Source organism: Prionailurus bengalensis, chromosome D2, assembly GCF_016509475.1.
Source record: "Prionailurus bengalensis isolate Pbe53 chromosome D2, Fcat_Pben_1.1_paternal_pri, whole genome shotgun sequence".
Taxonomy (NCBI): domain Eukaryota; kingdom Metazoa; phylum Chordata; class Mammalia; order Carnivora; family Felidae; genus Prionailurus; species Prionailurus bengalensis.
This window is the reverse complement of record NC_057351.1, coordinates 61,445,894-61,470,008: the sequence shown is the minus strand read 5'-3', so window position 1 is coordinate 61,470,008 and position 24,115 is coordinate 61,445,894. Positions and strand designations below refer to the sequence as shown.

Sequence of the window (24,115 nt, the reverse complement as noted above, 5' to 3'; positions counted from 1 at the left end):
AGACCCCTTCCCTCCCCAGGAATTCAGCTTTTTCACCCAGGGCAGGAATTCCGGCCTCTCTCGACTGTCCACATGGCCACAATGGGGCCCATTCTCAGGACCCTGGAAAACACTGATCATGTGGAGAAAGGACGGATTCTTGTTGGACACAAGGGCCCTCAGTGCCACAGTTTAGATCAGGGCACAAATGGGGGCAAAGAACAGCATTCATGCCCCTTCTGTCTGTCTTCCCCAGAGGTCGCTGCCCCTCGGGACCATTCCGTGCAAAGGCTCTCAAAAGCCAGAACAGAAACCCAGCTAGGGGTTAAGTGGGGTGGGAAAATCCCCCAGCATTCTCCAGACCTCAGCTGACCTGAGGTCCCTTCACTCAGACTCTCCTCGATCGGCTCCTGGACCGACATATGCTCTGTCCCACTGCACTGGTTTCACAGACAATTAACAAGCTGTGAGGGCACCTGGAGTACCTTCGGTTAGCAATGGGGAAACAGGTCCTGAGCATTTGTTAGTGTCTTTAAAACTTTTTCTGCCATGGTAACAAACTTCCCATCACAAGTACAGGTAGATGAGTAAGTAGGTAGACATCTGAGACAGAAGTTCCAATAATTAACTCACTGTAACTGACTCTATCGTCTTGTCTGTCTTCTTAAAATGCTTATTGGGACATACTAAGTTGGTTTCAGAACTCACTAATATAATAGGTCGCAACGTGTCATTTGAAAAGCATTACTTTGAAGTGGCTTGCCCGGGTCCACGGGGGCAGAGCCGGGCCCAGAACCTGGGGTCTGTTGATGTCAGTGCCAGACTGGTCGCTAGCTCTCTCCCATCCTGCCCCCTCACCGTCTGCCTCATCTCTTAACAAAAGTCTTCCTCCAGTCACACTCTGATCACATCCCTCCCTGGCTCTGAAATCTTCTGGATTTCACAGAGGGACATCAGCTTCCCACCCCTACACCCACCCACCCCCTGCCCCCCAGCCCAGCCTTTCCCTGCCCCTCTATCTGCTCACCCACCCAGTTTAACTCTTCCTGTTTGGAGATGCTTGTTCCTGGTTCTAGAGCTTTCTACTCTTTACCCTCTCCATGGATCCAAATACTCCCCAGGCCTTCAAGGCTCAGCTCAAAGTTCACTGCTCCTGGAAGCCTGTCTTAGATGTTCTGCCCAGATCTCCCTTTTCCCTGCACTTGAAGTAGAACCACACCTGTGCTTCTTGGAAGGTCTCACAATGTCAGGTTTCTCCTGCCTGTGGCAGGAGCTGAAAATGTGCTTACTGGTGGATAACGGCAGTCAAAAGATCGCTGTTACATATCTCAAGGGCTCCATGTCACTCCCCTGGTCACAGCTGCATACCCTCACTCCAGCCTCCGTGTTCTAGGTCCAACCCGTGTCCCCTGAGACCAGTGGGCTCTCAAGGTCACCCACGGCCAGCCCTCTGGCAAGCCAGCAGGCCTCTCAAGCACTTCCCTGCGGCAGCAGGCCCTGCAGATGGGCATCCTGGGCCGAGCAGCCAATGTCAGCCAGCAGACAGAGGGGTGAGAACATCAGGCTGGAGGTTCGGGCGTGCGTGTCCTTCTCTGCCAGGGCACTCTCTAATGGAGAGTGGGAGGGAGAGGGGGTGGCAGGCGGCGGAGGGTACGGCCCCTGCAGCACGCAGAGTTCTGCCTGGCAGGGACTCAGCATCCTTCCACAGAGCTGGCCCGACCACACTGGCATTTTCTCCTATTCTCTCCCTTGCCTCAGCGGCGCTTCCTGGCTTTGCCTCTCACTCCGGGATCCCTGACTGGCAGGATTCCCCCGCGAGAGCCTGCCCCCGCCACTTGTGCATCCTCTTCTTGCAGCCCGTTCCCTGGTGGGCATCAGTGGGGGGTGAGGGGGGGGGCACTGCATCAGAATGTGACTTGAGCTTCAGGGCACTGGGCAAACCACTTAAGCCCTCAGGACCTCAGTCTTTTCCTTCGTAAAATGGATTACCACCACCTCGGCCTGTTTGAGAGCACTAAAGGTCAAATGCCTGCCGGGAATTTTCAAGGGAGGGTAGAGGGTGGAGAAGCTTGTGCAAACATAGGTGTCCAGCAGGCAGGCGTTGTTAACCGCCTTTCCTGCGTCCAGCCTCTTGGTCTTGACTGTCTCCAGCCCAGCGCTCTCACTAGCAGGTCTGCAGGAGTGCAGCATCTCACCAAGAGAACTGAAAGTGGAAACAAAGGAAAAAAAAAAAAAATGACCTACCTGGGTGCCATTGGCGTGAAAATGCAGGACCTTTACATCTTATGGTTTGGGGCTTAGAGACTAGGCCACTCTGGGAGGTTAAAGGCATCAGTGAGTCTAGGCATGCCAATCCCTAGGGGTCAATGTCTCCCTGAAAATATGATTGTTGTTGCCAGATGAGCTCTGTTCAAATGTTCAGTGTGTAGAAATGGGCTTTTCGTGGGTGGACTGTGGTCGGCAGAGAGCATAGTGCTTGTTTTGTGTCCGTAAAAGCCCCAGCCTCTGAAAACGAGGCTGGAGTCACCCCTACCTGGTACCGTGCTGCCATCATCATGGTGAGCTTCTTAACAAGAAGCCCCTTCCTTTTGTTTCTGAAGGGCTCTTGCAGATGTACGTTTAAGCAGACCTTGGCCATTTGGGTAGCAGCCTGGGTCGGTTGCAGGTATGAAAGACTAATAGCAAAGACAATTTATGTGGCATTTTCTGTGCCGGGCACTATGCTCGTCCTTTTATGCACACTGTACTTTTCATCTTCCCTAAATCTTAAGGAGTTGGAACTATTATTACCCTCATTCTACAGATAGAGGAACAGAGGCTCAAGATGACCACCCAGCTAGCAAGTAGTGGAGGGCTGAACTGGGCTCTGTCTGCTTCCAGAACCCGTCCTCACTGGGCATCCCAGAGGCAGGGCCAGGAGCCGAACTGTTTATACCCTGGGATTGTGGGGGAGGGGAAGTGGGAGGCCTCAAGGAGTCCCGGTTGAAAGGAAAGAAGGGCGTGGTGCTGGTTTGGAAGAACTCCACCCCTCTCCCTGAGCCAGGGCCAGACCCATGGACCAGAGGGTGGCCCACTGTCTCAGTTTGAGATTTTCCCAGTTTGACCCCTGAAATTCCCATGCCCCGGTTTGCCTGGGATGGCTGGTCGCTGTACCTATGGTCTTTAATCATCCTCCAGACCAGCTGCAGAGGAGGCTGAGTGGCTCGGTAGAACCTTGTCAGGGCACAGCCAGGGAGGCCTTTGCAATTACATTAGCTTCTGGCGATGCTTGAGGGAGACTGGCCTTCCCCTCCCCTTCTGCTTCCTGTGGCTCCCTGGGATATAGTGATTCAGCAGCAAGCAGGAAGGAGGCTAGACTGTGACCTGCCAGAGTGGAATCACCGGCAGGGTGGGGGCTGTCAGTACCAGCTCAGGGCAAGAATTGGAGCTAGGAGGGCCAGCGTAGGAGGGGATCTTGAGTTGTTAGGGGGCTGGACCCCAGCAGAAGGCCCTGAGGCCCTGCCCAGGGCAGCTGGAGGTGGGCGTGCCCTGCCTTCCCCCACCATGCCCTGGTATGTGAGGGATGGGGGAGTCCCAGCCATTGGATACCTGCCCAACCAGACACCTGCAAGAGGTTCCATATTAGGGCCGTGCCTGCTCGGGCTGGAAGCCAGATGCTGTGTGAAGGATTCCAGTACCTGCCATTCCCACCATTCAGTCACAGCCCGGCCACTGCCAGGGGGAGCTCCACTCCGTTGACCCATGTGCTTCTCAGGCCCCCTGGACCTGCTGCTCCCCTTCCTTCCTTGCACGGACTGCTCCAGGGATGGCAGCGTTTAAGGATTTGAGCCCCAGAGCAAGGCCTGTGTTCTCAGTGCCCAATCCCAGCCTCAGCTACCCACCCTGTGACCTTGAACAAGTTGTCTAGCTTCTCTAAGCTTTACTCTCCTCACCTGCAAACCGGGAAGCCACACCTCCTATGGGGGGTCCACGTGGGAAGGGCTTATACTTTGGTTAAAGGACAGGCAGGCCGGGGATCTGTCTGGAAGCTTCTTTGGCCCTGCAAGCCCATTGTCCTTACTAAGCAGAAGTGTTTCTTAGTGGTGGCCGGTGTGCTGAGACAAGGGTACAGGAACTATAGTGCCCCTGATGCCACTCCTGCCTGTCAGGTTGTGGTGAAGGAGTAGAGCTCTTGGCCAACGCTTGTCAGAGGTGCAGACTGTGTGGTTGATTGGGATGGGACTCCACGTCTGAATTTATAACCAGCTCCCCGATGATCCTGTTGAATGACCAAACTAAGTGTTGCTGACCTGGGCATATGGTGCAGAAGAGGCACTTAGCACCTGTGAGTTATGTCCCCCTCCCACTCCCAAGCCTCAGTATGCTCCCCTGTCCCTGATCATGACCTGCCTGTCTCCCCTCTTGGTGCTGTTGACAGGCTCTAAGAGAATCCTGGGCAGTGGGCAGCTGCACAAACAAGAGAGGAAGTAGGTGGCTATCACTGTGAGGAAGTCACCCCCTGTCCGGACTGCTGGCAGCCAGTGGATGGTCAGTGAGCCATTGTGGTCCCAGGGCCAGAGGTCTTCTCCTGCAGGACCAGCAAGAAAATAGTGGGGCAGGGAGGGACAGCTTCTGAGTGCCATCTGGTTGCTGCCCTTCTTCAGGCCTCCCGCACTCTGTAAAAAAGCCTGAGAAATGAATTCCTCCTTGGGAGTGGCAAGTCTACTAAGCAGAACATAGCCACCATATAATGCTCTCCTGACCCTCCCTGAGAATTCTCCCCACAGTTGAGCTTCAAGGGGCCCAGGCAGGCACTCTGGGACACGGTCTCTCCTGGTCTTCCCTTCTGCCCTAGGGAAATGAGCATGCCCGGACTGCCAGGTAAGGATTGGAGAGCAAATGGGAACTCCCCCACCTTCCTAACTCCTTTTAGAGGCAACAGATGCACACATCCTCCTCCACCCCACCCACCCTGTAATTTTCATTCTTGCAGATAGGTGTATATACCATTGCTCTTCCCTAAGTTGGGCCGTCTTTGGCAGTGTCTGAACCTCTGTTTCTTCATCTGTAAAATGGGTGTGATAGGACCTTCTCTTAGTGTGGATGTGAGGATTAAAAGCATGGAATGCTAAGGAAATTCTCAAGCAAGATGGGTGGGTAGGGGGAAGGTATCAGAAATGCAGGTTCCTGGGCCTCAGCCCCAGCCAGCATTCTGATTCACTGAGGTCTGAGCCCAAACTTTAGAAAACTTAGGAGCCTAGGAGAGGCAGAACCCCTTACTTATCTTTGGCTGTGTGGGCAAATCACTTTGGTGCTTAACAAACTCCCCAGAAGTTCAAGCTCCCCGCCTAGACCTCCAGAATCAGAATCTCAGGGAGTCTCCTTGAGGCTGACTGTCTTTCTTGTGAACCTGCTGTCCCTTTCTCTACGAAATCATCTCCTTCCAGCTGGCAGACCTAGCTGGCCAGTTCACTTAGACCAAAGTCCAGCAATTGGCATTTTCTTTGATCCCCCCAGGGAAAATAAAGGCATTTCCTCTAGTCTCCAGATAGATCCACAGCCAGCCTTGCCTGAACACTGAACAGAACCTCCGGCATCTCAGAGGCCTGAGAAGCTCCCCTGAGGATTGGTGAATGGAAGAGGTTGTGGGAGGGGCCAAAGGCAGGAGCAGGGCCGGATTTGGGAGACAGCCCCATCCTGAGTCTGGGTTAATTCCTTGCTGGAGGGTGGGGCAGGCCCCAGCCTGGGGTTAGTCCAGAGCAGATTATCAAAGGTTGGGAGGTGTTGAGTTATTGCCATTGACAAGATTTGAACCCAGTACTCAGAAGCTCAACTTCCGTACCTATTATTTCTGACCTGGCAGTTACCCCTGCATTGTGCTGTGCCCTCACCCCTGCTGAATCTCCAGTTTCCCAGCCTGAGCCCTTAAGGAGAAAGACCTATCTGTTCAATATTCAGCCTACAGCCGATATATATCCACACCTACACCAGGCCCAGGGGATGTAATGGGAGGAAGCAACGCACAGTGTGACCTCAGGGAGCCTTGGGTCTAGGGCAGGGGCAGACTTTAATCAAAGGGCCATACAAATCTGTGGTTACGCAGAGGCCAATAGGAGATGAGATGGGGAGGATGTTGAGGAAGACACGCTGAGGAGGTGACATTTCAGTCGTGACTTGAAGTCTGAGTGGGGATGAGCAAGCTGTGCAAAGAATTGGGAGGGGAAGCGGTCCCCTCTCCAGGAGAGAGGAGCAGGCTCCCAGAGCCCGCAGGGCCTGGTTTCCAGTGACCACCGTCCAGGGCCTCAGTTTCCCTATTTACGAAGTGAGAACCTGGCCCGCCCTCCCCCACCCTCTGAGAAGCGGGAAGGTGCCCACCCAGCCCCTCCTGTCGGGCCGGCCGGGGGCGGGGCGGGGCGGGGCGGGGCGGGGTCAAGGGTGCCGGAGGCGGGGTGGGGCGGGGCGGGGCGGGGCAGGCGGCTGGCGCCGGGGGCCGAGCTGGCGCGGGACCTGCGGGCAGGCGCGGCGCGCAGTGCGTGCGGCTGCGGAGCGCGCGGCTCGCGGGCCGCCAGGATCACATGAGCAGTGGCGCCGGGGACCGACAGCAGCCGGCCCGTGGGTGCCCTGCAGCCGCAGCGGCGCGGTCCCGCGTCTCTGCCCGGCCCTAACCATGTCTATCTGTTGTTGCTTCTTTTTCAGGGACTATGGCAGTTCCAAGAGGAAATCAGGTAAGGGAGCCTCCGGGCGTTTTTCCCTCCAACCTCCCCTCCTGCTTTGCGCTCGCGCGTCTCCGATCCTGCAGCTGACTTTCTGGGGGCTTGTCCTTGCCGCCCGCCCTGGTCCTGCGGGGCATGGGCTCCCTTCACCTGTCCCCCTCCCCAGCCCGTGGCCCCTAAGCTCTCCGGTACTCGCACATTCTCCTCCCTCCGAATGCCTCAGGTTCTCCCGGGTTCTCCTTGTGGGAGTGGGGATAGGTGCATGGGGGATGTGGGGTGTCTCGTGAAGGGCCCCCGCAATCCAGGCAGCCGGATCCTACCCGCTCTCCCCCCGGGCTGCAGTGCCTATTGCTGGGCACTGCTTTGACTTCTCCCTGGGTGCTTCCCGTGGTGCGGTGGTGATGAGAGGGTTAACGGAGACGCAGGGTTTTCCCCGTGGGAAGGTGGGGTCCTGGACTGCAAAGGGGGTCGTACTTGAGTGACTACGAGTTTTTAACGCCTGCAACGCAAACCTTCCCTTCTTCCCCCAGCTCTGAGCTTGTTCTCCTTGCTGCAGGGGTGGGGGCTCTGGGTGGTTGCAGCAGAGGCCGGGATGGGAGGGAGCGGACCGGCCCTGGCATTGGGCTGACGGGTGCCAGGGCCCACAGAGAGTTTGTGAAGGGGGTGGGAATAAGAAAATCGGGGCAGGTCCTCGGACACTGTGCTGGACGCTGACCACTGGGGTCAGAGAAGGATCTCCCTGGATGGAGGAGGCGGATTCTGCACCTGCCTAGGTGGGGGTGGCGTGAAGTTAATTGGGGGAGGGTGGTCCCTAGGAGTTAGGGCTGTGTTTGGCGGCTGGGTGGTGAGGGGGTGGGGGCGGCAGACTTGAGCTATCTGTGTTGGCATATGTGTTGCCCGTATGGGGGTGGTGAGTTATGGGGATGGGCAGCCATCTGGGGGTTCTGGCCCTCTGGGATGTGGGAGTATGTATAAACACGTGGCTGACGTTATTGGCTCCCATGGAGAGATACCTGTATTGAAATGCGTTGGCCAGTAGATGTCTTACACACAGTAGAGGTGTGTGTGCCCATGTGTGATGGATAGAATGTGAATACAGGTAGGTGTAATTGTGTGGTGTGTGTGCCTCTGAGTATGGTTTAGCATGTTTTGTGTATGCAAGTGTTTGCTTCTATGTGTATTGGAACCAGAAAGGTTGTGTCCTGGTTTACGTATTGGGGGGCACATGTGTATGTGGGGTTGTGTGTACGTGTGTGGGTCTTCATAGTTGTGTGCTATTAGGGTGTGTTGGCTGGTAGGGTGCTTAGGTGTGTGTGCCAGTGTTTGGGGGTGTATCTGGTTAGAGTCTGCATTCATGTGTGTGTACCTTTTTGGGAGGTGTCTGGTGTGGGACGAGATGTGTGTGTGCATGTACCTGTCAGCTGGGCAGGGGGTGCCTCGGGTATGCCCACCCCCTAGTGCAGGAGGGTATTTCCTGCGTGAATAGGAGGGTGAGGCCGCGTTATGAACCGGAGGAATTGTATATGGCCTCCGCTGTCACTTGCAGTCAGAGCCCCGGAGGGAGAACTGGGAAGGAGGGACACACCTGGGATTGTGTTCTGTCACAGCCCGCTACCCGAGAAACTTGCCCTGGGCCTTAGAGCTGTAGTGTACTGGTTGAGCCTGGGCTCCGATTTCGGCAGCCCTTGTGACCTTAGGCAAGTGCCTCAGTTTCCTCATTTTCTTTGAACGAAGATGACAATAGAATCTACCTCACACATAAAAGATTAAACAAGTTCATGTGGAATAGTTTCTAGAACATAATAACTGCTATGCAAGTGTAAGTTTATCGTCATCATCATCATTTTTGAAGCGCTGGGACTTTGGGCAAGTCCCTTCTCTGGGCCTCAGTTTCCTGCTATAAAGTCAAGGGCTAGACTAGATAACCTCTCAGGTGCCCCCAACCTCCATCGCCAAGGCTCAGGTTCTGTGCTGCTTCCTAAATAAGACAGGGCCCCACCCAAGCTGCTTCACCCAGGGAGAGCCTCCCCCAGTTTCTCTGCCATCCATTCTCAAGCCAGGAAAAGGATGAGAGAATTTAATTTACGTTGGCTTACTTATGATAATGGCCACTTAGTGTCATGGTTAAAAGTTCTGGAGCCAGGCAGGAGGAATGTCAAGTCTGACTTTTCTCCTCTGAGACTTTGGGCAGATTCCTTACCCTCTCTGTGCCTGTTTGCTCTTCTGTACATTGGGTACAATATTCATACCCACCTTATAGCAGTTAATTTTACGTGTCAACGGCAGGCCACGGTGTTTAGATATCTGGCAAAGCATTATTCTGGACGTTTCTGTCAAGGTGTTTGTTTTGGATGAGATGAAATCACTGGGGTTTGAGTAAAGCAGATCACCATCCATAATAGGGGTTGGCCTCATCCAATTAGTTGAAGAAAGACCTTAATAGAACAAAAGCTGACTTCTCCCATAAAGAAGGAACTCTGCTACTAGACTGCCTTTGGACTTGAACTGTGATTCTTTCCTGAGTCTCCAGCCTACCAGCCCACCCCATCAGATTTTGGGCTCACCAAGCCTTCATGATCACTTGTGCCAATTCCTTAAAATAAATCTATTTTTCTCTCTATATATACACATCCTGTTCTGTTTCTCTGGAGAACACTAATATACACCTCATATGGTTATAATGAAGGTTGTACACACTAATATATGTAAGCATGCTTAGAACATGGCCTGCAACCTAGAAAGCTCTCCCAGCGTGCTAGCTACGATTATTCCATGAGCATCTCCTATGGGCTGGCAACCTTGCATATGTTTTCTCATCTGCTGCCCAGAGGCTCATTGCATGTGGGTGGTGGGATTCACGTTTTACTGGTGAGAAACAGGCTCTGAGAGGGTGGCCGCCCACAGTCTGTGGCAAAGTAAGGATCTGAGTCCCTGTTCGGGTCTCCGCCCTGCTCTGCATTGAAGCTCACGAAGCTTCCCAGAGTCACTCCAGCCAGCAGCACTTGCACAGAGAACGTGGATGCTGTTCCCTGGCCATCACAGTTCACGTTTTAGTCACCAAAGCCCTAGCTCCTCCTTGGAGGGATCTCTTCTTGAGTGCAGAGCCAAGACTTGAAGCCAGGCCTGAGGAAGGCGGAGGCAACAGGACGAAAGTTTTCAGGCAGCTTATAGCCTCTTGGAGGAGGCAGGACCGATGACCTCCAAACTGGCAGTGTAGCCCAGACTTCTCTCTGCTTTTCTTCCCTCCACTGAACCTGCTCCTGCCCACATCTTCCCCATCCCACCATCCACACTGATGCTCGAGCCCAGCATCAAGAAGTGGTTCTTGCACCCCTGCCTTTGTCTCCCCTGCCAACCCATCCTCCACCATCACACCCTGTTTGAAGCTCACTTCTCTTCAGGAAGACCCCCGTTTCCTCTTCAGCCTGTCTGCTTGCACCCTTGCCCTCTGCGTTCTCTACACCACAGCTAGAGTGAGCTCTTCAAAGCAAGTATCAAATCATGTGCTTTTCTGCTTAAATTGCCCCCAAGGACTTTCCATCCCACCCAGAATAAACTCTTTATCCCAGCTGACAAAGCCCTGTGTGCTTAGCTCCTTGCCTGCTGTCCCACCCTAGGCTGGTACCCTCCTTTGCTCACCCACCCCCAACAGTCTCTGCTCAGCCATACCAGTCACTTTCCATTCCTTAAATACAACACGCTCGTTCTCTCCACACAACCTACACGCTTGCTGTTCCCTCTGCCTGGAATGCTGTTCCCTGATCTTTCACATAGCTGCCCCTTCTCAAGATTTCTGCTTAATTGTCACCTCAGAGAAGCCCCAGTTTTCCGGTGTTTAGCTGCCCCCTCAAATCACCCGGCGCATCACTGACCACATTCTAATTCTTTGTGGGTTTTCTTGTTTATTATTTGTGTCTCACCCCCTTGAGAGGGAAGCCATCGCTGCAGGGCTTGCATTAGTAGCAGGTCCCCTGATGCTTGTTGAACGGGCCAAGGAGTTCATACGTGCATGAACGAACATTGTCGGTCAGGAAAGAGAGCTCATTGCAGCCTCATCAGGGGACATTATCTGGGAAGAGGAGTGTTTTTTCTGGTTGGGGGCAGAGAACAGGAAACTTTGGTAATCAAGAGACAGCACTTGTGCAAAGGAGGAACAGCAGGGCCAAGCATGGCTTGTTTGGAGATCTTATTGAGCACCAGCTGTATGCCAAGTGCTGTGTAAGGTGTTGAGGTTACAGGGATGTGTCTGTCTGCCCTTGAGGAGTTTGCAAAGTGAAATAAGGCAGAAAAAGACAAATATATGACTTTACTCATATGTGGAATTTAAGATACAAAACAGATGAACATAAAGGAAGGGAAGCAAAAAAGATAAAAACAGGGAGGGAGACAAACCATAAGAGACTCTTAAATACAGAAAACAAACTAAGGGTTGCTGGTGGGGTGGTGGGTGGGGGGATGGGCTAAATGGGCAAGGGGCATTAAGGAGGACATTTGGGACGAGCACTGGGTATTATTTGTAAGTGATGAATCACTAAATTCTATTCCTGAAATCAGTGTTATGCTATATGTTAACTAACTTGGATGTAAATTTAAAAAAATAATAATAAATATAAATAAATAAGTATTAAGGAAGAGTCGTCCTGGCCAAGGGTACAGCCAGTACAAAGGCCCTGGGGTAGGAGTACGCTGGCCTGCTCCAGGCATGGTAGGGAGGTCTGTGGCTAGGGTGGAAGATAGTGGAGGACGAGGTGGTAGGACGTGAGAGCAGAGAGGTGGCTGGGGCTGGGGGAAGCAGCCCAGTGCAGATAGGCCTTTGCAGGCCTTTTCAAGGGTTTTGACTTCTGCTGTAAGTGAGATGAAGAGCCATTAAGGGATTCTGAGGAGGGGGTCGAGGGGTGGGGCATGATCTGACTTAGATCTCAGAAGGATTCTTCTGCCTGGTGAGTGGAGGGGGACAAGGAGAGGAGATGGGTGAGAGGTCATGAGAATTCCAGCAGCAATGCAAGGGGAGATGCCCTCACCGTGGCTGGATTTTGGTGATTGGGTGTGGGGCACAAGGGGTTCCTGTGGGTGCTGGGGAGCACCGGTCAGTCCCACTTGCCAATCCTGTGGCCTTGGGCAGGTCCCTCCACCTGAGTCGGCGGCCTCACCTTTCTGTTGTGTTGGTCGGGGTTCAACTAGAGAAACAAACCCAGGGGGAGCTATGTAGCAGGAGATTTCTTGCAAGGAATATGGTCACACGGTAGTTGGGGCTCGCTTTGCAAGTCTGAGACCCAAGGCCAGCCTGGCGCCACCGTGCACAGGTGAAATTTCCTCCTCAGTGAAGCCTCAGCTCTGCCTGCAAGGCCTGATTGACTGAGCACTACCCCCCCACCCCAAGTTTTAGGACAATGTCCCTCAAAAGAAACTGTGTTTAGAGTTCTTCCCGTGGCTACGAGGTCCTCCCTTGTACGCATTCAATCCAGGGATGTTGACTGAGCACGCGGGCCTGAACTACAGTACAGGATGGTTTCAGATAATTCTTGGACTTCAGGAGCCTCAGTCCGGTGGAGGCAAGACTTATAAATAAATACACAGAAGGGAAGTGGGGTGTATGCCCGAGGCTGGAGTGGTCAGGGAGCATTTCAGAGGAGGTGATGTTGCTATGCGTTTTGAAGGAGGTATAGGGATTGGCTAGCACGACAACACTTGCCGTGGTTTTATTTTTGTTTTTTAATATTTATTTTTGAGAGAGAGAGAGAGAGAGACCAAGTGTGAGCGGGGGAGGGGCAGAGAGGGGGGAAGACACAGAATCTGAAGCAGGCTCCAGGCTCTGAGCTGTCAGCACAGAGCCCGATGTGGGGCTCGAATTCATGAACCCTGAGATCATGACCTGAGAGCCAAAGTCGGACGCTCAACCGACTGAGCCACCCAGATCAACTTTGTCACATCTGCAAAACACCTTCCCCAGAAACACCTAGAGTCCTGTGTGGTGGGATAACTGGGAACTGTAGCCTAGCCAGGTTGACACATAAAACTGGCTGTCACACCTGTAAAGTGAAGGGGTTGTCAGAGCAGTCTCCTGTCCCAGAGTGCAGAGGAGGTGGTGCAGTGAAGGGCTTTGTGCAGAGGTCAAGGAGGTGGTGCAGTGAAGGGCTTTGTGCCTGGTGGTTAGGGAGGGTCTGTGGCTGGTGGTCGTGCTTGGCTTCCTGCAGGAGCTGAGAGGGGGCTGGAGCAGGCTCCCCAGAGCAGAGGGTCCTCTCTGACCTGAAAAAGATCCAATGCTCCCCTCCCATTTCTGGAAGCTGCATTTCTCCACAGCCCGGCTGCGGTGATCTGAGTTTCACCACCAGGGGGGGCAGGCAGCCGCGGATCCTGTGGTTTCCTCTTGGCCCGGCATCGGGAATGCTTGCTAGGCAGAGGGCCTGCAGCTACTTTAAACGCAAATGAGGTTACTCAAGAGTGTTTCAAGTTTGTTCTTTTGGGCACGTGTTGATATTCCTCCTGAAATCCTGTTTACTTTATACTTTTCCTTGGAAATGTGGCAAGTTCAGTCCGACTTCCATTTTACTGATATAAAATCTGCATTATTGGGCAAAGTTAATGATGTCAGTGTTACTCTGGGGTCATTGCATAGAAGCATGTTGCCTGAAGGTAAGAGTTTAGGTTTGGGGGTCAGACGTATGGGGTTTGAACCCCAGCCATGCCATGTGTTTGCTCTGTGGCTAGCAAGTTGCTTAACCTCAGATCCTCATGCCCTATAGTGAATATGGGGGATAAAATAGCATCTTTCTCATTAAATGTAAGGATCATCGTAGCAGAGGTCCTGGCCCGAAGCAAACTCCCAAACAGAGCGGCTGCCACTGTTATTGTTTTGAGTTTTGATAGATCCTGAAAGGAGGTGAGAAGTTGGTCTTACCTTTGATGCATGAGTTAAAAGACCCACTTGAAACATGTATTTTCCTTTTCTAAGCCCTAGGCCTGGCCTCAGAGGAGACAGAACCTAGACCCCACCATTGCTGAGTATTCTGTACAGTTCAGAACATGGATTCTGGAACCAGAATGTGTAGTTTCATGTCCCAGCTCTGTCAGCTGTGTGGTCTTAAGCAAGTCCTTAACTTCCCTGTGCCTCAGTTTCCTAGTCTGTGAAATGGGAATGATGATAGCACTTCATCCAATTGTCTGTGGCTTGAATACAACTACTACATATAAAATGTTAACTCCACAGACCGTGCCTCCCACAGTCAACACTCACTGAGGGTTAAGCCATTTAAAGAAAAAAAATTTTAATGTTTATTTTTGAAGGAGAGAGAGACAGACAGACAGACAGAGCATGAGCAGGGGAGGGCAGAGAAAGAAGGAGACACAGAATCCAAAGCAGACTCCAGGCTCCAGCTGTCAGCGCAGAGCCCAATGCTGGTCTCAAACTCACAAACTGTGAGACCATGACCTGAGCCAAAGTCGGCTTAATAGACTGAGCCACCCAGGCGCCCAAGCCATTTTTATTGTGAATAGGAAGCAGCACCACTGGTATCCAGCTGTCAAACAGGAGGGACCACTGGCCTTGCTGTTTTCCCTCCTCCAGAAGGAACCCCTCCCCATCGTATGGGAGAAGGTGGGGTGTGCACCATCTCATAATTGCTGGTAAATCTTGTAACAGCCTGGGCAGGTGGTCTTGTCCTCATTTTATAGACCAGCAGAGGTAGGTTAAGGACCTTGCCCACAGTCACCTAGCCAGATAGACACAGGATTTGAATCGGGCCCTCCTGATCCAAACCTCTTCCACTGAAGTCTGTTCCATCTTGAACAAAGACCCAAGGGATCCACGGGTGACCAGGACTTGGGCTCTGAAGGCCTCTAGCAGACTGGGATGGGGGCTGCCCCAAGAGAATACGCCTGAGGTATCTAGAGGGAACTTACTGGCAACAAGGGGAAAGGGTTTTTTTTTTTACAGGGTGTGACTAATATACTCTTCATTTGTTTTTGTATGAATTTGGTTTTTAATGAAGTAGATTTGCTTAAAGCATAAGTATTGGCTACTATGAGAAGTTTATCTACCCGCCTCCTGTAGAGGAAGCATCTAAGAGGGGCTGCTGTCTGTCCAAGGTGGGAGTGGGCAGAACTGGTCTGCTGGTCACACTGCCACCAAGCCCTGGAACTAGGCAGAGGTGTGAGCAGGGACATTATAAAGCAGAGAAAGTGGGTGTGTGAGGCCTCTGGGGCTGCCCTCCCCCCAGAGGAAGATCCCCATAGGGCAAAGAGCAAGGCTGGGGCCTGGTCTGCTCACCAGCCGCTCAGGAAGAGGGACAGAGTCACAGCAGACAGCAGCAGCTTTCCTTGAGGCTTTCATTTCTCTTAAGCGATTGCTGGTCCCTGGCCCCAGGCCCCATGGGAGTTCACGGTTCAGCTGAGGAAGGAGGATATTGTCAGGGACTCATCAGTGAATGCAAGACAGCATAGGTTGTGATCCACAAGCTGTGAGAGTCAACTAGAAGGGGGCAGGGCTAGACAAGATAGGAGAGGCCAGAGAGGAGCAGAGGGGTGGGCAGGTGCCTCTGGTGGGAGGGCTGGGCATGAGCAAGGCCTTAAGAGGCTGGAATCAGGGTGAGGAATTTGAGGGAAGGAGAGGTGTCTAGCCTGACAGGAGTGGAAAGAGGGCTGGGGAAGGAGAGAACAGGAGAGGAGTCTGGAAAGGAAGCCTTGGAGGCTACATCAGCAAGACTTTTGAAAGCAATTTCCAAGGCTTTCTGGTCTGCCCGAGCCACCCATCCTCAGTGAGAAAGGCCCAGGCTGCTCGGAGAACACGGCCAAGATATTCCTGGCACCCTCCAGCGGACTGTTCCAAAAGTGAACGTGTCTCCTGAAGGCATCGCCTTCTGGCACATCTCACCCGGGCTGGTGTTTTTAAACAATTCTTATTTTCATGGCTCCGGGTCCTCTGCCTGATGTCAACCCTGGAGTTCAAAGCCAACTAATTGTAAATGAAAGGAGGATGATTGATCTGGCAGCCCCACAGCCAGCCCATGTGGCAGTGATGGGATGGAGAAAGTGAACACGCTGCTCACGTGTGTGTCTGTGCTGTCACTCCCCCAGCCAGAGTCAGCGTGGCCCTGCTGCCCCACTGGCCTGGACATGAAGCATAGTTAGGTGGGCACACGTGGAGGGCTCCTGGCGTCACCTGCCTCACCCCCCTGCTAGCTTCGATTCCCTCTGCCCTGCTGTTCTCTCTGCCCCTCGCTCTTGTCTCCCAGCTTCCTCTACCAGGAAAGCAGGAGGACAGTCTGCAAACGAACAGCACGTACAAAGGCCGGAGGTGTGCTTCAGAGTCCTTGGCCTGCTCACTGAAGTACCAGTCCCCAGGCCCTGTCCAGATCTGCTGAGTCAGCATCTCCAGGGGTGGTGCCTGGGAATGTGCAGGTTTGATGGGCTCTCCGGGGATTCTGAGATCGAGCCAGAGTTGAATTTGAGATGGGTCATCCTCGTGGGTTGATGGCGGTGTTGGGGGTAGACAGGCAGCGAGTCTGCACAAGCATTGGTATCCTCGTGGTGCACTGTGACTGGACGGGGCTGCGCCTGGAAGATTCACTCAGTTGTCTACCAAGTTGGGGCAGAGGGTGGGCCACCAAGGGAAAGGGGGACCCGTCCGAGGACAGAGAACCGTGGCCCAGCAGTCAGGGCTAGGAGAATGGCTAAGGGGCCTGCCCAAGCCCTGAATTCCCTCCTGGCCTCATCAGGAGGCAGTGACGAGACTCCGTCTGCCTTTTATTTCCACAAGGTTGTCTTCTTGGGGGTAGGAAACACCCACGTTGTGGTCCAGCAGAGAAATGCTTCCCACCATAGCCGTCAGCCAGAAAATAATGTGCTCCTCGCTTCGGCTTTTGGTTTATAGACATGTGACAAAAGAGGCAGCATTTCCAGTAATGATGAAGCCAGTGGAAAAACAAAGATTTGGGGGAAATGTGCATTACTTATTGTTTTAGCACCTTTTTCTGATCTAAAGTTACTTTGTTTAGAAACAGAAATGTGGCGTGTGTAACTTTGTTGGCTCGTGGCATTTTTATAATTGGTCAGTTCTGAAATGTGAAGACAAAGGAAAATTTTCCAAAGTTTCAGTAAAAATTAGACGTTTGCAGGGGGGAAAAAAGTGTTTTTCCCTGACTCTGTCTGCTTTGCCCCTGGATCTAGTCATTGCCACAACATGCCCTGGTATGTTGATGTATGAACATCATATGAAGGTATGAAGATGTATTTGTTAATGTTAGAACTGGAGTTGTGCACTGAGGGAGGAAACTAGGTGGTGTCAAAGTCTCTTCTCTTCCCTCCCCTCCCCTCCCCTTAACTTTCTTGTGCTCAGAAGGAAGAGTGGTCACCTCCTGGTGATCCTTCCCCCTGACACTGCTTCTCGCTAATGGATGCAGCATTGTAGGAGACCCCATTGGTGTCTGGGGGCTGGAGTGTTGGATCCGGGTCAGGATTGGGTGCCTGGCTATTTCCGGCAGGAGGGTGAGGTCCTTACAAAGCTGTGATAACAGACCAATGACAAGAGACCAAACTAAGACTGTCTTTTGTGCATTGGTGGTGGCCCCCTGGGGAAAGCTTGCAAACATGCAGATTTTCACACCCCTTGTGGCAGATCTTTCAGAATGGGACAAGTTCTTCTGGTCTGTCAGCTCCCCTGCCGTGCAGCATCCCTCCCTGGAGCCTTTTAATGCCAAGAGCCCCTCATCCGTTCGCACTTGCATTTGATCACAGGGTTGTGATGGAGGAGGGCTCTTTCCTCAGCTGCTTCCATGACCTCGGTTGCTCTCTGCTCTGAGTGCACAGCTTCGTCACCAGTGGCAGCTCTCCCCTGGGTAGGGGGAGAGCCCTTAAAGGCTAAATTGATAGGAAGTGGGTTTCTGAGTGGATGCTGGTCCTAGACTTCCCAGCTAGGATGAGATGGTTCCTGCCATACCCATAGCAGACCTCACTGGCTCTGCCACGGCTGCCTTGTAGATTTCTCCCACGAACACCTGAGCACCTCTCTCCCAGGCCCTGCAGTAGAAGTCAGGGGATAGCAAGATGGATAGGATGAGGTCCTTGTCCTCAGGACTGTCAGTTGGGTGCAGGAGGTAGGAGAGTAAACAGCAGTTCTGATACAACATCCAAGCGTTGTGATGGAGGTGGGGCAGAGTGAGAGGGAGCCTCCCCTTGGGAGGCACACAGCCCTGCCTGGGGGTGCCGAGCAAGGCTTTCCACACTGGGTTTTCTGAGGTTTGTAAATGAGTCAGCCTGGAAAAGAGGGAGAGAGGCCGCACAGAGGACAATCTGGCCAGCCTCGGCATCAGCAGAGCCACGTCTTCTGTCATCCACATGCCCGCAGTGCCTACTGGCTGGTGCTACTTCAGAGATGCTGTTGCAAATGGCCGCTCACTTGCTAAAGTTGTTGAAGCTTAAAAAGTTCCAGTTATAAAATTAGTCCTTTTCCCTGGGCTGGGGAGAATTTGCCCTAAGAGCCACCTCTGACCCTTTCCTTATCAGGAGGACTCTAGCTTCCAGCTGCCCCCTGGGGGACACATGTCCTTGCCTGTGAAAGGAGCATGAATCTGGATTCCATACAGTTCCAGGGCCATGCCTGCCCTAGCCGGGTGCCCGGCACCAAATATCCGACTGACATCTCCACTGGGGAAGGAATATCCAACCAGCGAGTCCCCCCCGGCGGTTTGGTGATTGCCCATGACTGACAGGACAGAGAAAGAGCAGCCCTTTCATACCATAAGTGAAGACCAGGGGGACCCAGAGGATGGTCCCGTTTTCCCACACTTCCATAATGAGCCAGGACAGGGCCCTCTGAGCACCGATCTCCTTCCTGACTTTCCCTGGGGGTAGAAGGTCAGCGTTCAGCACAGATCCTGAGCTCTGATGCCAAAGGGTTAACTCTGTGCTCCCAGGAGAGCTCACACACTCCTGACCGCTGTCCTCCTGGCCCTCCCAGTTGTGCCTTCTGGGAATAGCCTGGTCACGTGTGAGCCAGATGTGGGGATTTCCCAAGCAGCGATGTGTGCGCAGGCACACAGGCACACACATCCACGCACGCGCGTATGCACACACTGCTCTGTTGACGTGGCATCTGAGAGCTCGGGGGATTGGTCCAGATCCATGCAGAGCACGAGACAGATGGGGGTGAGGAGAGGCCCAGGGGTTCCTGGCACATACCGTGGGGGGCTGCTCCAAGCCCTGCTGAGCCTGCTCCCAGCAGACATTATAGATAAGCCAATTCTGGCTCAGACGCCTGTTTCCTGCAACATCCATCTTGCCATAGACCATATTGGTTATGGATACATTTTTAAAATAATCTCTTTGAAGGGCTTTACAGCAGATGCTGGACCAGAGCCTTTTAGGGATGTTCTGCCGGGCCTGGGGGAGGTGGAGTGAGGGGACGCCTTTCCGTGAGCCTCTCTGCCTAGCACGAGCTAGGCTCAGGGTCTTGAGAAGGCCTATTTGTGGCTTAGAAGGCAAAACCTGGACTAGAGATATGCAGGGCCCTAGGTGCCAAGAGGACCCCAGGTCAGTGAGGTAAGCTGGGCCTCCGTTTCCCCACAAAGCCCTTGGGACTGAGTGCAGTGAGTGTGCACCCTTCCATCAGCCACTCAAGACTTACTGGCACCACCTACAGTGTTCAGGGTGCTGCAAGGATGCTGACCGGGATAAGAGCCTGAAGGAACTTTAGATCTGATTGGAGAGACTCATAAAAAATTGTGATTAAGCACCTACTGTGTGCCAGATACTTGCTAGGACTGTAGCACTGGGCAGATATTCTGGAGCCAGCTGACACGGTCAGTGAACATTACAGAGATCCTTCCCAGGGCACAATGAGGGAGGCTGGCACCCCTTGGAAAGTGGGTTATCCTCAGTCTCAGTTCAGGCGTCAACTCTGCCTTGGCCCGCAGCCCCTCATCCCCACCCATGTCCCGCTGCAGTCGATGGCAGTGTCCAGCCACATGTCAGCTGCAGCCTTGTGAGTCTTACCCCAGAGGGGGTTCTCATTGTAGATGTGAGGCCTTCAGGACTCTTTCCTGCTGCATCGCCCCCCACAGACCTCCACCTGGGGTGCACCCTGCTGTGTCTGGCCTCCGCCTGCCCTGCGCTTGGCTCTCTGCAGCCTCAGGGAGTGAGGAGACACTTGAAGGGCAGCCCTGGCAGTGCCAGGCAGCTACACTGCCTCCCTCCCAAACCCACATGACTCCTGATGCAGACAGGAACACCTGGGTAAATATTCGCGCCCCTGTGCCCCCCCAAGCTTGGAGACAGATGGTGGAGAGTCGGTTTGTCATAGCCAAGGGCGCCCTACTGTGTGCGTGGCGGATGCTCATTAAATAGTCGGCAGTTGGGTCGCCTGGGTGGCTCAGTCGGTTAAGCGTCCAACTTCAGCTCAGGTCACGGGACTCAGTCTGTGAGTTTGAGTCCTGCGTTGGGCTCTGTGCCGACAGCTCGGAGCCTGGAGCCTGCTTCGGATTCTGTGTCTCCTTCTCTCTCTCTGCCCCTCCCCTGCTCTCTCTCTCTCTCTCAAAAATGAATAAACATTAAAAAAAAAAACTAATAACCTGATCATCTGAAAGCAAGAGTCCAGTCTGGAGGAAACAAGACATTGCACTTTTTGTAGCCCTGGGAATATTGGTCCTGAGTCCCTTGCTGCTGATCTCCATTACTCACTCATGGCTCTTATGGAGACTGAGCCAGGGAGACAGACGGGCTCCAGGGCTGGGGGGCTGGGAACCCGCAGCTGCTCACCTCATCCTGCACTGCTGGCCCTTGTCTCTGCTCCCGCCTCATCCTCACAGATCCTGGCTTTGGCTGGGGGAGCCGATGGGTGGGGCAACGGGAGGAGGATATCCCAGTAGGTGGGAGAGGACCACCAAGGCAGACCACCCCAGGGAGTGGGGAGGTGGCTGGGATCCTGGAACTCTGAACAGTGTTAAGTTTGTCTCTTTTCTGCACACCACCACCCCAGCATGGGGAGAGGTGAGAACCTGAGAACTGAGGGGGAGACCGCAACCCAAGGGGATGCCGTGGGGTCGAGCAGCAGCTGCTGGGAGTGGGGCTCAGAACCCCGCCAGCCTCCCCCCCACCCCAGCACCCCTCTGTCCACCCACGGCTCCTCTGACTAACCACGGCACCTGTCTTTCACCAGGACGCTTTGGGTCTTTTCAACAGGATGGAGGGGCAGCCCTCCCCACCGCCACCACCTCCCAGAGGCATCTGTGGCCCCTCTGCCCACACCCACTAGGGCTGGGCTGTCTCTGCTGGCCCCAGACGTGGCCTAGGCGGGCGCCCTTGGACTTAGTCCCTGAGGGACTGTGGAATGGCTCCAGGTCCAGCCCGGCCCCCACCCTACCCCATTCCCCACCTGAGGAGGGAAACTGACTGTTCTCTGACTGCATAGTTCAGCGGCCTGTGGGCCAGTAGTACATTCCTGCCCTGGGTTGGGCTGCCCCCACGCAGACTCTGGATTCTGGGAAAGACAACTCCTGGGAAAGGAGGCAGACCCCTTCTGATTGAGACCAAAATGAATAGGAATAATGGCTGCATGTGCAAAGGAAAGCCCAACAGAAATAATGAGCCACTGGCCAATGGCTGGGGAGAATCCAGAGAATGAAGTCCCCTGTTTTAGGCCGCTTTGTTCCCAGTTCCCAGCCAGCCTGCCTGGGCTCGAGTCTGGCTCAAGTCTTGCTGTGGGGCCTTGGGAAGAAGCTCACATTTTGCATCTATAAGTTACAGACTGCTGTGAGGATTAAATTAGTGCTCAGAAAATGTCTAGCCAGTGCCTAGCATGAGTGTTAGAGAGTGGGAACTGGTAAGATTTATCTAGCCCCCAGCCCTGCCACTCACTTGCTGTGTGTTCTTAGACACATTTCTTGCCCTCTTGGTCCTAAGTCCCCACATGCTTCTTCTAGCCTTTGGAATACCACCAGGAAGCCAGAGATGTTGGCGGGGAAGGGACCTGGAGACAGACAATGGCCAGTCTTCCCATTTAGCATTTGCCTTCTGTCTTCAAGATGATACGCATCAGAAATCCAGCCCTACTAAATATATTCTTGAGTATTTGTTTGTTCAGCTCAGAGTTCTTAGGGTCCCTTCTAAGCATGGGGCCCTGTGGGACACCCTGGATCACATGCACCTGAAGCTAGCCCCAGTTTGGAGGCTGGGAGAGTAGGAGGCAGGGCCAGGGGTCTGAGCTGTCTGTCGCATGAACCCCTCACTGCTCCAGTCCAGGGGCATGATTTTTTTTTTTTATCATGCTGCCGCTCACCCAGGATCCAGTCCTGGAGCTGACCACCTGAGCAGGAGCTCACACACCTGACAACTGTATACTTCCGAACTCGCACCCACGTAGCTTTCGACTGCTATTCACGTTTGAACTATTGCCGTTTTCTTTCTTAGCCGTCTTAATTCAATGCCGTGCTTGTTTCCAGACGGCATTCCTATCGCTTTCACCGTCGTGCCTCGGTTTCTGCTGCTTGGAGCACAGCAACCTATTTCAGGCCCTCTAAAGTGGAGATATCACAGAGGCCAAAACGACTTCTTTTTGTAAAGGAAGCCTTCTTTGTGAAGGACTGTTAGCCCTGGAGGGCGGTTGTAAAGATCTGAGCTCTTCCATGCCTGTGAGCAGACAGCGCCTGGCCTCCAACAAGGGGTGTGTTCGCTCCTGGCAAGGTAGCATCTCCCGCTACTACTGTCCCGTGGCAGAGTGAGCAGCTCTTGGGCCCTGGTTGGCTCATGGCCTGAAAGCAGTGGTTGAGCTTCCCGGTGGCTTAGTCAAAAAGGAAAAGAAACACGGAGCCTCTAGGAAACCCAAGAAATCCAGCCCTGTGCAAAGTTTGGTTGTATAAAAGGGGAGGAAAGACTGGGCTGCAGCTGATGTTAGAACCCAGTTCAAGGCTGCAGTGAGGGAAGAACAGCAGCAGAACTCCGGAGGAGGGAGGGGTCTGGAGGGCTCAAGCGCACTGACTGCCGAAGAATAAAAGGACGGGGGCGCACCTGGGTGGCTCAGTCAGTTGAGCAGCCAGCTTCGGCTCAGGTCATGATCTCACGGTTTGTGGGTTCAAGCCCCGCGTCGGGCTCTATGCTGACAGCTTAGAGCCTGGAGCTTGCTTCGAATTCTGTGTCTCCCTCTCTCTCTGCCCCTCCCCTGCTCACGCTCTGTCTCTCTCAAAAATAAATAAACATTAAAAAAAAAAAAAAAGGACAGGGGTGCTCATTCCATTCGAGGCCCCTGGTGGGGTCCCTGCTTCTCCTCCCCTCTCAGAGGAGGGCTGTGGATGCTGATGCAGTGGGTGACCCTGCCCTTGGCTGGCTCTCCCTCCCTGAGGAGTTTGGGTTGCTGGCCGCTCTCCTGTCTCTCCCACCTGGGCTCACAGCCCACTCTGGATTTATTAGCTTGGATGGGTGGGACTCGCTTTACACCAGGGAAGGATTCCTGGAAACAATGGTTTGAGACTCAATTTGGGCAAATTGAACCCACTTCTCACTGCTCTGGAGTTACTCAAGGTTAACCGTGCTAGGAACCCGTCACTTTCCTAACTTCACTCTATCCAGGTGTGTGTTTATGTAGTACTTGGGCACGTGTGTGTTGGGGGGGCGGGGAGCTTCCTTCAAGTCAGGGGCACCTGTGCTGTTGTTCTTTGGTTTCTCACAATCACCTGGACCTGACAAGAAGTAGGTTCAGTATCTAAGAAGTGTCCTCAGGTCACCGCATTTGGCCAGGACCTGCAGGCACCTGGTTTTCTCAGAGCCTGGATTCTTGCTGATCTGGGAGCACTATGGGATGGCCGAGGGAGCGACCCTGTCTCCCCACCTCCTGCCTCCCAGGCTTACACTGCTTTAGTCACCAGCTTGTCCCCATCACCCACTCCTGCTCTGCCCCAAGGGCCTTGTTCCTACCCCTCCAAAACCTTTCATAGGCATTAGGTCATTTCACTCTCAAAACAACCCTACAAAGAAGATGAGAAAAAGAGGCCCAGAGATAGGCCCAATGCCCCAGGATCAGTGAGCTGAGTGGCAGGGTAAGCACAAGAACCAAGATCTTAAAAGAATTCTTGTTTCTGTTCTCTGCCTTTTTGTTTCTTGAATTAGTTGCTTTTTGCTCTTGAGTTTCCATATATTGAGCATGTGTTTAAGTGGTTTTCCCTGGAAAGGTGGTCGGTTTCTCTAGAAAGATTCGTTTCAGCTGTGGAGCAGTTGCATCATGAAGACTAACAGGTTTCTGCTAGAAGAGTCTAGACCATCACACAAGTGCCTTGGATATCGCCAGGCCCAAATGCTTGATTTTACAGCTGTAAGCATTGAGGCCCAGAGAAGTCAAGCCACTTGCTCAAGGTCACAGAGCTGATTCTCAGCAAAACCAGTTGTGCAGATTCCCAGTCTGGCGCCACTCACTTTCCACTGCCCCTGACCCTGCCCTGTAAGGCCCTTGGTTCTGTCACCAG

The 24,115-nt window shown here is 53.4% G+C and overlaps 1 protein-coding gene across 7 annotated transcripts in view; it reads left to right on the top strand.

Annotated features, from left to right (window-relative positions):
* SH3PXD2A (SH3 and PX domains 2A) overlaps positions 1-24,115 on the top strand; it is a 242,221-nt gene that overhangs the window by 149,787 nt on the left and 68,319 nt on the right. For 6 of the 7 annotated variants that reach the window (XM_043597432.1, XM_043597433.1, XM_043597430.1 and 3 more), the window contains one exon: positions 6,655-6,683. In XM_043597432.1, the coding sequence (XP_043453367.1) occupies positions 6,655-6,683 (29 nt within the window). Of the gene's footprint in view, positions 1-6,511; positions 6,684-24,115 lie in introns of those variants that run through there. The other variant, XM_043597437.1, reaches the window with a different exon arrangement.